A 12883-nucleotide genomic window follows, 5' to 3' on the forward strand; every position below is an offset into this window, starting at 1 on the left:
AAAGGTTAAAGAGATTGGGTCATTGTATAATACACAACAGGATCAATTGCAATGGAAACTCATACAAATGAATTGTTTCTAATATTGTGATGGCTGTTGGTGATTTTATATGTGCTTCCAGTTATTGCTAATTTCGCACACGGTAACTGATAATGGTCTGAATAAAGATGGTCCTGTCGCCATTGTTCGATGTTTTCCTTGAGTCAGTGTCACCAATGTGTTTAACGCAGTGCTTGTGTCTTATGACTTTAAGCCCGGTTTTGTGATGGTAATAATGATAATAACCATGGTGGGGATGTTTATTTTCTCTATTTATATTATTCATTAATTGTTGATTGCCATACATCATAAATATAGCAGGCAAAACATGGCGCTTCAGTGTCCAGAAAAAAAATAACTACTGGCCTGAACCTAGTTCATCTCTGATCAAAGTGTCAATTTTGAGTTAGCAGATAAAAAGTGGTTTTTGAAAACAATCTAGTTAAAATATAAATGTGGTGACAAGACCACCTTTACAGACATGTAGATGTTGCGTTGATTCACAGCAAGTGTTGTTGTCAGCTATGGCGACTGGTACCAAGTATGACTACAGGAAATGTGAAATCTCGTTATCTCGAGTGGGAATGGGGTGCAGTAGAGATAGGCCATTAGCATCTCAGTCAAAACAAGTCGTGTCAGCTTAATAATAGAGATTTAGGACAATGGGCTTGGTGTGAGAATAATATTGACAGTCCGTGGAAATCAGCGGATCCTGGCACTGCTGCGAATAGCTTGAGAAAGATCCTTCACAGACAATATAGGGATTAATATATACCGCCAATAACATCACGCGAGACATGAAATAGTTTCCTATATTGATTTGAACATACCGTTAGCATTGTATGTTGCAGAGCTGATTTCCTAACATCGACTATAGGCAGCGCTCCAGCAGATATCGCTTGTGAACTAAATGAATTCTTCCTAAATAGTGTTATAGCGACTGATTCAGGATAATCGTCGTTAGATTATTTCCAAAGGCCAAAAACTATGTAGCCAAGCCAAATTATGTAGTCTTAATACTTACCATTACCGCATTGCACTTTGACTCAGTCAAAATGTACCACTCTGTCACTTTCACTGATTACTGTGTATGACATTTATAGCCTAAATTAGTCATGCCAATGGCCGTGCCTGCCAACTGGTCCAAGAAAGTGCTATTGTTTCTGTACCTGTCCAGTATTTGCTCTTCATCTGTCCACTGTTGCTTATATCCGTATCAATATTGTCACCAGACGATATTCATCTGCCTGTGTAGGGTCAACTGCGAGCAGGATAATGCCACGCGTAGGAGACCCCCTAGGTTGAGCTGGAACTCCGCTCACCTCATTGATGTATGATTGTTTGTCATACACCCTATACCCAACTATAGAAGTTTGAACTCTACGAATTCCTTCGTCTTCGTCATTGTGTTGTTCGTCTTACGCGTTGACAATAGCATAAACCCTATCCTGTTAGTACTGGTACTAAAACATGTAGGTTGTGTTGTTCGTCTTACGCGTTGACAATAGCATAAACCCTATCCTGTTAGTACTGGTACTAAAACATGTAGATTGTGTTGTTCGTCTTACGCGTTGACAATAGCATAAACCCTATCCTGTTGGTACTGGTACTAAAACATGTAGGTTGTGTTGTTCGGCTTATACCGGATTTGATTTCCTTATCGTGCTGAAATCCTGACACGTAGATTCCGCGACTCAAAGAAGTTCATGCCATGAAGAATACATGGAATTCAGGTTAACGCCAACTGCACAACTCAATCTTTCAGAAAGAGACCTCACCTATACAATAACTGTCATAAGCACTGCTGTAGTTTCGTATAAAGGGGTATTGGGTTTTGATAACGAGTAAACACAATGTTGAAAAAGACAATTAGAAAAAATCGAGTTATTAGTTACCTGATAAAAGATATTATTAACCCATGTTTGATTGTGGAAAGAAGTGAAATGAAGAGTAAATAGTTAGCATGGCGATGCTCTCGTTACATGCATACGTGTTTTGGCAATTACAATCTAATTACATTTTGAAAGCTAATGTACCATATGGTTGAAATCCAGTTCTTCAATTTATTCTTCCGGTTGTTTGCAGTATACTTCGAGACAAGCGGGTGCCAAAATTAGATGATTCAGAAACCAAGGATTCATCCAGTTCTGTACTGTCACAATGTCTCAAACAAGAACTAAGATTAGGTGCCATCCACGCTAGATTATCCAGTGTCTTTGAATGAGTGAGGATGGTTTACTCTAGTATATTAAGTATACATACACGTTCAATACAAAGACGACATGGAGTAAATATTGGCTTGGGTATACTGCTGAAAGTTAAAACATACTTTCTGTGTTGAGTTTATGTGGGATAAGGTCACATTTATCACCTAAGCTAATGCTCGTATATTCAGAAACTACTTAAATCGCCCGTGTCAGATTTATGATATACTTCCACTCTAGGTGTATTAATGATGCATTAATTATTTTGACGGTGATATGACACAAACATTAATTGAAAGATATATCACTGATGTAATACGTAAATGCATGAACGCTCATAAACTAGAAATCTTTGCAAATCCAATTAGACGGATGTCAAGACACACGGGTACCGAAAATTGATATGGAAATTGTAAGACTAGGAAACACTTGACAATGTGACGTGCCCAGGGTTTCTATGGCACATTGCATAACGTAAATTTAAACAGTCAAAACATGACTATATGTTGCCATATGTAATGCTCACAGAAGGGAATCTATCCATTGCTCCCCACGCTAACAGTGTGAATATTCAGCGAGTCACTTCCGTCTTCACTGATTCTCATTGACAATGAAATCGAATCTATACTATTTTGATGCAACTGACCAGTGAATTTTATAGCTATATCATACAGATCTTATGGTATATGATCTTAAAGTGACCTCGTCTTAAGCGATATGTCGAGGTAATGGAGTTCGAGTTAATTAGTTTTTACTGAAATCAACAACGATCTATTGAAAATAGGAACAATAAATGGGCCCAGTTCCACAAAACGATCTTAGTCCTAAGACCCAGTAACTCTAGAAGTCGTAACTCCAATTCCTATATCTAGATTTACGTAAGTCGTAGCGCTGAGATCGTTCTTTTCGGAATGGTCCGTAGCTTCTTTCTACGCCTGCCGACAGGTGGCGTGTTGTAAGGTATGCCACTAGAGATTAAATGTCCGTTATAAAGCTAACGATAAACTTTGTCGGATGGGTTGTTTAAACATACATCTACACCAAATGCAGCTTTTCCCTATATTAGCTCATCTATGCGAGGTAAGAGGTATGAGATATATACACTGGTGCAAACTGTACCATGATAAGTTATTGCTTATGGTGAATATATATCACATGTTGTTACACTGTTTGCCAACAGGTGCAAAGTTCTAGGTGCATACATCCACTAACTCCCTTGAATAGAGTCGGTGTTCGGATAGTAGGATACAACACGAGTTAATCTCTCGTGTCATTGTAACAACAAATATATCCATCAACGCACTATGCACATCGTAGTTAGGTGAGCTTCAGGAGAGAAGGGATCTTGTGCTCCGTTGAGCATCGGGGCAGGACTGTTTTCCAGTCACTATAAAGGATATTGTCTCTCGGAGAAGAGAGTCCCGTGGCCCTTTCTTTCCCAACACGGAATAGGGGTTGGCTTTCGTGCTTGAAGGACGAACCTCTACTAGATAAACATGGTGCTGATGGCCCTACCATGCTGAAGGTGGATAGAAAATAGTTGCATCAACGTTCGATGTGGATGCCTAGGAGAGCATCATCCTCCGGAGCACCTGTGTTACGTTTGTGTCCTCCAGATGCCGGATGTCTGGACAACCTCTGACATTGTCCACGAGGAATCTGTTCGCTGTGGGAAGTTCATGAAGAATGGCATTCACAGATTTCAGACACAAGTCTTGCGCATGACTAGGTTGCGGATTTCTGTGAAAGTCCGACATCTGCGACGGACATGCCGACTGTTCATTGGCGTTTGATGACCTTGGTCTTCATAATGCGACCTTTGTCTGCAACCTTGACCTATGACTTGACCTACTGTGACCTCTGCTCAGCAGAAGTAGAGACTTACAGGTCCTGAGAAGGTCAACTGTACCGTTTCTAGAACGCTTCGGGAACGTTTTTCGGTTAGGTCATCTTCAGTTCTTGTTAAGAATTGAGGGACTTGGGTATAGGCCTTTAGATGCTAGTATTTTGTCTTCACTCTATGTTGCCAACCTTCCTGAAAAGAAATGTAAGATCCTTTATAAATGAAACGTTTGGGAACGCTGAAAAAATGAAAAACCTTTAAACCAATTGTAAATTGAGAATGCAAGTAAATGATGACGACTTGTATCATACTTATGTGTGCCTTCATATCGTTAATGTGATAATCCCGGGTGGTGCAGATATATGTTATAAATTGTGTAATTGGGTCTGGAGGCATACATGTCAATAGATCTTGAGTAATCTTATAAAAAGATGGGTTCTGTTGCAATGTTCGTCTTAGTTGTGCTGACAAGGATTGGCTATGTGCCTATTTCCATGTTCTGCTGAAAACGAGTTTGAAGTTTCTATGAAACTTTGAAGTGTCTGATTCTGTGTGTCTGATTAGTTGGCTGATCCAATGATTCGTATAACTAATCTATAACAAACCATGTTGTTCCCAATGTTACGTAGATAATTGTCGAAATGTGCGTACTTTATAAATGACTTGATCTTTTGGCCTTTACCTTTTACAGTTCAGACATGGAAGGGCGACGGCCCTGTTATATCCGGAGAAACCTGACATTCAATGAACTGATATTGAAACAAAATGCTTTATTGGATGTAACGAGATACCATTGATGATTTAGAAAACCACAAGTGTATGTATTTATTAATCAAAACGATGGAAAGAAACATTTATATTCTGCCACGGTCATTTTCGTTTTGTCGACACCTTCACCAGTGTCTTTGGAACATGTGTGATGTCTAGTGTAGGATGCGATGACTCATGTAGGTAGTGATTTCTAGTCTAGGATGTGATGTCTGATGTAGTATCTGATGTCTAATGTGGGGTGTATTGTCAAATGTACGATGTGATGGCTAATGTAGAATGTGTTGTCTGATGAAGGATTTGATGTCTAATTTAGGACGTGTTGTCTGGTGTAGTATCTGATGTCTAATGTAGGATGTGATGTCTAATTTAAGATGTGATGTCTAATGTTGGATGTGATGTCTGATGTAGGATGCGATGTCTAATGTAGGATGATGTGTAATTTAGGATGCTATGTGTTTCGTAGGATGTAATGTCCTATTTAGGATGTGTTGTCCGATGTAGGGTGTGATGTCTAATGTAGTATGCGATGCCTGATTTAGGATGTGATATCTAATGTAGAATGTGCTGTCTGATGTAGGATATGATATCTAATCTAGGATGTGATGTCTAATGTAGGATATAGTGTCTAATGTAGGTTGTAATGTGTAATGTAAGGTGTGATTTCTCATGTGGGATGTGATGAGTCAGAACATTGCCACGGATATTCCTGGAGACATTTGTGACAGATACAATGACCACCACTGAAATGATTTCATACAAGACATCATGTATAAACATAAGCTCTATGTATGTGCATACATAAATAAAATATGATACGTGGCTTCTACGACAATAGAAAATCACTATAAGCTTGTTTGCTGGTAGGCCACTACAAATCCATTATTTGGTCGTAGGATACGAAATATTAATGTATGTTCATATTTATCTAAAAACGTGTATTTGTTAAGAATGAAATTTCCACTACATCACGAAGAACTTAATCATCAAAATATCTTTTGTCGATTGTATATTATCGCATAAAACCTATACATAAACTCCTTGTGGTATCAATGGCTTATGTTTATATATTTCTCATAATCCCCCAAGGGAGTAACATTTAAGTAATATGCTAAACACCCAAATGAATAATTGCTAGACTAGTGTCCTAGACAAGCGAGTGATTGATACTACGAGCATCAGTCAGACACATCGATCAGCATCGATACAATGACACTCGATCGCTGACTCGTGTACAAGTATTACGACCAGATCCATTGCATCTCTTACGATAAACATAGGTTTCTTGGAACCAATTCTGACGAGAAATCAACAAAACATCCCAACTCCGTTGAACAAACATCAATTCGTTGTTTCCTTTTCTGATTCAGCTAATTGTGTGACGTGTCGCTACACGAGTGTAATTGCGAAACATTAATGCCATGCGTAACTGTTCTGACATTTTGTACGAAACTAACGTCACAATAAACGAGGGTATTACAAGACAAAATTGTAACATTAATGGGGGTTATTGCATTTGAGCACCCTGTGACTGGCTATCGATATTACTACTGTCAAATCACATCTGTAGTCAAGCCAGAATTCTTTTCATCATCTCTTGCTTATATGACAATCTCCCCATTGTTCTCCCCGACTCATCATACGTTTAGATCCGAAATAGATTGCATAGATCGGTTCTTTAAATGATTTTATATATGATCATAAACAGACCCGTGAAGATCCAAGATGGAATTGGTCTTCAGCAATCCGTGCTTGTCGTAAGAGGTGACTAAGTGGATCAGGTGATCAGGCTCGCTGAATTGGTTGATGCATGTACTATTGTCACGAATGTTCATGATGTTGATCACTGGATTGTCTGGTCTAAACTCGATTGTTTACAGCAAACAAAACAAAAACAAAATAAAATGATAAAAAGGTCACCTATACAAACAGACGCATTTCCTATTGTCAGGAGAAATATGTAAATTTTAGTATCTACTGTGACAGAAAGGATTTGAATTAGGCCTTATTAAATGTTTACCAGTAGTGACGTTCTAAGCGGTTCTAACAAAATCTTTTTGGCGAAGGCTGATACCAGCAGGTTTGTTGATCTTAGGGAGTGCTGTGGCTTATGCGTTAAATAAAACACTTTGATTGTGGGAGGTGTGAGTGAAGGATTATGGGAGGTGTGAGTGAAGTATAGTGGAAGGTGTGAGTGAAGTATAGTGGGAGGTCTGACTGAAGGATTGTGAGAGTTCTGTCTGAAGGATTATGGGACGTCTGGCCGAGGACTTGTGCTTTGTCTGACAGAGGAGCTGTCCGATGGGAGATGGGTTATTGTGCGTTGCATGACCGGAAGCAGTGTTTTAATTAAGATTTGTGCACATGAATGATGAATTGTGTGTTTGTGTGCGTGTGTGCGCGCGTGCGTGTGTGCGTGCGTGTGCATGTGTGTGAGAGAGAGGGAGGGGAGTGTGAGATAGTGCCTAGATACTTATTTTAACCTTATGCCTTCAGAGTCACATTAAATAAGTATAAGAATAGTATTATTCTAGCGTGTCGTGCGTTCTCTGTCGTGGGCAAGAGATGCTCTGCTCTGAGCATGAAATGTTATTTTATACACACATGATTATTTTGTGTATAATTATATTAATGAATAATGGACTAGGACCAGTAGATACCAATGTGCCCAAGCAAACAAAGGATTACATTTTTCACAAGCAGTTTATGGGTAAGTTTGGTATTGCACCATATTATTTTGTTACATCACGCCGTGTCGTGTTAAGTCCTATCTACGATAGACCAGTATCGTTATCGGCACGAATTTGGGAATCGAACCCATGTTTAGCGGATCCAGCAAAAATCCAACACAAGTTGCCCATTGTTATTCATTGTTTGCAGACATGGGTTAGTGAGTGTGAGTGGAGTCTGACAGGAGCAATATCACTTCGGGAGATACGGGGTATGTCACACGCTGTTCCCATTTGGGCAATCGAACTTTCTTGTAGGCGTGACAAGCAAACACTTTACCCATTAGGCTACCTGTCACCCTCGATGTAGAGTTTAAAATGCAGAGAAAGTGCGCAGTACCCTTAAGAACAATACACTTATGAACCAAGAATATGTTCATGCGTACAAAGACAAAGAGTTCACACAGTATAATACGTCGTATTCACAAGAACCTAAAACAAACTGTTTGCATAAAAAGAGTGTTATACCTTGCAATAATGATTCCAGAATAAAAACAGTAAAATCTAAAGTGTGAGCTAAATGGATCATGAATCGTATGAAGCGAAAGGATTAGTCATACACAAACACGAACTTGCAAATCTCCGGTATCATAAAACATATATTGGTAAAGCATTCCAACACAAAAGAAACTATGTAATTAGGGAAATTATACATACACACAAACACACACACAAACACACAAACACACACACACACACACACACACACACATGCATATTAATGTTACAAAACATACACATTTTGGATGGACTAGTAATATAATGAATATTCATCACGCCTCGTTCGTTTTCGTGATCGTAATATTTAAGAGACTTAAACGATGAAAAGAACTTGTTAAAAAAACAACACTCTGCACAGCTCGGGAATTTCCGTGGAAAATGGACACGCTGACTGGAACAGACGAAAATAAACGAAAGCATGGGAAAAAGCAATAGCGAAAAGGCACGACTACCATTCAGAGAACTCCATATATGTGTACAGGGGTGTTAGTAAACGGTTTTAAGTCTATACAAGCGGCTCATAAAGATTTACACAGGGTCACTACTCGACTAAATCACTGAAGCATAAGCTGGGGTTCGAATCTTTAAACATAAGACTGACCCATTTTCCGTGTTTCGCAGATTTCTGTGGGATTCCCTCACTTACGGAGACTTATGGAGTATCTACAAGGAAAATAAGCATTATCCACGTGACTTCAATTCCCTCTAACTCTTCATGGTTATCTCCCCTAATTCATGACGTCACAGGGGATAAATCGGATGCTTTATAGTGTTAGTGTGCAGTTAGTATCAATATATGTGAAGGTAATCAAAGGTAAGTCAGTTAACAACAATAATGGATATAAATGTAAATATGTATTGAAATCATAATCTTATTATCAGTATGTAATTTTACATATTAATATTTCATAGAGCCATATTGTATATATTTCCTTAAATATTGCATATATGTCCTTAATAACAAATACATTTGATATGAAAATGCACAGGACACAGTAACGTAACTACTTGTTCGTCGGAATCCCAAATAATAAACTAAAATAAAAACGATCAAAATGCAATTCAATTCGATAGTGGCTGACTTACTTTTACACTCAACCAGAACGAGCGTTCAACGCTTTAAGCCTTACTAAGACGAAACTGGAATAGTGGAATCTGTTGTAAGCCGATCACTGCACGTTTCGTTTTACAAAGGCCAAATGCCCTTGTTGAATACTCTCCTTGCTTAACTGACCCACATGTCTGTTGATATGCCTCTATGATTTCCACAACAGGAAAACTCGATATCACACAGTTCATATCAAGTGAGGCTCACGTTTAGTACATATGACCAAAATGTTATCTTATAAGGCTTACAAAATAGACTGAAATCAATGAACATTAATACATGTTAAGTGAAGCACGGCCGATGGTGAATATACGAGTTCAGATAAAGTTACAAAACTTATTTAAATATTCCAAACCGTAGACAGCACTCTGAAGACTCCGACGAAGAAGTAATGAACTTTAAGCTACATTTTCTGTGTATACATAGATAATAGAATCGTAGAGAAAACATAATTATTAAACACACAAGTAAATGTCCAAACAATAAATGTTAAGTATTCCAAAGTATGCATAGACAAAGAAAGATATAGATAGGCAGTGAATAGTCGTGGAACAATCGCGTGTGTTTAAAGACATGCTTAAATGGGAAGAATTCGTTTCGAACATTGATTACAGAATGACGATACATATTGTATATCGTAATCAAGATAGCTACTCAGGGGCGGTTGGTAATATGATAATACGTTTATAGGTGTGACGTTACTGTATTGTATATAATCATTGCATAAGGTGACGATTGATAACAAAAGTTATGTATAATTAATTAAATTGTCTTCACGTAGTTAAGTTGTTCTCGAGTTTCACCCCTGCTAGATCATACACAGTTGTTATACTTAGATATAAACTTAATAAGGGTATTTCCCTTCATTTCTAAATGTTGAAACCGATATTGGATGACTTAAAACTCTTTAGTTTGACTTTGTTACTAAACTGTCTGCACTTTCGAAAACAAAACTGTTCCAGCATCCTGGGTGACTTTGTACAAAAAACCTTAGTGCTAAGACCACCTTAAGACTATGTTAAGCCATGGGAGTTACGGTCACCTTAGCGCTAAGATTTCTTTGAACAGCGGAACCCTGAAACACGGCGTTCCCAAGGTGCGGGATCAGTTCCATTGGAAACGGATGTAAAATATTCAGCCTAAGCAGGACGGGAAGAAGGTTGACCGGTGATGTTAACACAACTTCGCCACTAAGTACTCTACCCGCCCAGCCCAATAAAATGTTCATTAGAATGTTGCTTTCTAACCAGACCAGCAATTTACACCTAGCCAGATATTGCACTATAACGAACATATGGAACATAATAATGCTCAGGTGTTGAGGTGAGGGCAACGACTGATATCAGAAACAAGCACAATAAAGATAACATAAAAATCAAGAGTGCAGTTAACGATGCTAGCTGCGGTGTACGAAGATAATATAATCCAGCAAAGCATAACATGGTATGATAATGTTTGCGTTACTTGGTTTATCGCCCTTAATAGCATTAGAATCACGAAACAGAGTTTTAACCATGAAAAACGTGTGAAAACTATGGCAACATCGGTCGTAGAATTGTTTCACTCTGGATGAATCTAAGCATACTGGATTCGAACCAGTAATCAGGATCCGGAATGATAAGAAAACGAAATGTGACGAAGATACAGCCATGCTATAAATATGTGTGCTATTATATGTCACTTTGATTAAAAAAATATCTTTGTAAGTGTGAAATGGAGTCGGCGTGCATGTGACATACATACTTTATACTCCCTATCCTTCTGGGCCATTATTCGTCGTTTCTTGTAAGGCTGGAACAGAATGAGAGACAGTCTCAAATTACTATGACTGGTTAATAGCTGTTTCACCCTGTCTATGCTGCAGGCGTCTAGGTGCATCGAAACGGTGAAAACGTTGCGTTCAAGGTAAATTCCCTAATATGGCGACTGCATGCACGAATGTGTGTGTTTAGCATTTTCCGTTTTACAGTGCTGCCCCATTGAGACTGAATACCTTGAAAGACCTTGAACAGAAGTAACTCAGCACTGACCAATACCTGTTCTATCCCCTGAATGGCGGGCGAAAGGCAGGTAAACAACAAGCACCATATATTAACACAGAATAGGAACCACTGATATTACGCTCTATGCAAAGGACATTGGCTCATGATTTAAACACGTAGGGACACATTTGGTCATGAGATTTGGAACTATAGACAGACAAATAGTTATGGCTGAAGAACCTGGGCATAGATTTTAGAAGCTCACTTAGCGTTACGATAGTCGTAAGTGGCATGCATTGACACTTACGACTACATTAGCACTAGGACATGCGGCTCCTGGCATGGTTAGGGGACGGAACTCGTGTCATCGGTTTCAGGCGCCTTAGATATTAAATCGTGTGTGGCTGTAGTAATGTATAGGTTTACTTACTACTACATATATTGCCAGCATGAAGCCGGCGTTGTAGAGGATGTAGAGGGCCACCAGTACAGACAGTACTATCACCTCCACCTTGTCCGCGTGCTCGCGGTCCTTCAACAACGTCGTGACGATGCCATGCCAAGCACACACCGTCGACAGCATCACCATTGACGTTAGTAAATATTTATCCTGAAAACATACAATTGTCAACAACATATGGACATTTGGAGTGCGTCGCTGAAATACCAGCTTTTGAGTGCGATACCTATCACTTGAGAACAAAGCACGTTGTTAAGCTCGCTGGTAAGATAAGTGACTATTTATCCTGAAAATGTGCCATTGTTAGAAGAAGTTATCTAGAGTGCATCAACTTTGCCTCTCGTGTACAGTAAAAGGATTGAAGGACTGAAAACTATCGAGTGTGTTTAGTTTTACTCCGCTCTTAACAATGTTCCAGCTGTATCACGACGGGGGACATCAGAAATGAGCCTCGGACATTATACCCATGTGGGGAATCGAACCTGGGTCATCAGCTTGACGAGCGAACGCTTTGACCACAAAGCTACCCCACCGCCCCTTAGTTTCAATTAGACACATATAAATAACACTTTGTAGCTTTTTAAAGCTTTATCGGCCTGCACTGCCTGATTGGCTTATGACCAAGTGCTAACATGGGAAATTTTACTTGCAACCACAAATCGTTTCTTCAGTGACACTATTCCCACCTTTATTCTTCTTATTACAGATTTGAGCTACATTGCGTATATCCGAATTATCCATGCAGATTCACCAACAACGTAACTGTATTGTCAAGAAAGTACTCTGAGATTTTGGAGGTGGTTACCAAGATTTTATACACCCGCATGACACCAGTTTAAACTCAGGCAACAATAAACTCCCGTAAAGAGAGGCTGGATTTGTCCGCTGGACATGTGTCACAAACCATATATGTACGACTGATATCATGTACCATCTACGAGTATGTAAGATAGGATATCAACGGTAAACTTTGGTTCACCACTGCCCAGAATGTACACTGATACCACGTACCATACATGTAAGATAGGTAATCAACGGTAGACTTTGGCTGACCACTGCCATGAATGTACACTGATGTCACGTACCATATATGTAAGATAGGATATACGTGGTAGACTCTGGTTGACGACTGACTTGAATGCGACCGCGGTGAGGACAAGCGTGAAGGACAGCTGAAGTCGGTTCTGGGGTAGATCCTTCTCAACACTGAAGGTGGCGAATGCCAGGCTGCAGATAAGGAACTGAAAGA

At 39.2% G+C, this 12883-nt stretch overlaps 1 protein-coding gene across 2 annotated transcripts in view; it reads right to left on the reverse strand.

Moving 5' to 3' along the window:
- Window positions 1–1620: 1620 nt before the first annotated feature.
- The window catches only part of LOC137298147 (cys-loop ligand-gated ion channel-like), a 73659-nt gene continuing 62396 nt past the window's right edge, over window positions 1621–12883 (reverse strand). Inside the window, exons 6-10 of one of the 2 annotated variants that reach the window (XM_067830260.1) lie at window positions 12720–12875; window positions 11605–11784; window positions 10936–10983; window positions 8686–8747; window positions 1621–4278 (exon numbers count right to left, since the gene is read on the reverse strand). In XM_067830260.1, coding sequence (XP_067686361.1) covers window positions 8727–8747; window positions 10936–10983; window positions 11605–11784; window positions 12720–12875 — 405 coding nt within the window. In that variant the 3' untranslated portion in view covers window positions 1621–4278; window positions 8686–8726. The remainder of the gene's footprint in view (window positions 4279–8685; window positions 8748–10935; window positions 10984–11604; window positions 11785–12719; window positions 12876–12883) is intronic. The other variant, XM_067830259.1, reaches the window with a different exon arrangement.

The sequence above is a fragment of the Haliotis asinina genome, chromosome 10, assembly GCF_037392515.1.
Source record: "Haliotis asinina isolate JCU_RB_2024 chromosome 10, JCU_Hal_asi_v2, whole genome shotgun sequence".
NCBI classification, from domain to species: Eukaryota; Metazoa; Mollusca; class Gastropoda; order Lepetellida; family Haliotidae; genus Haliotis; species Haliotis asinina.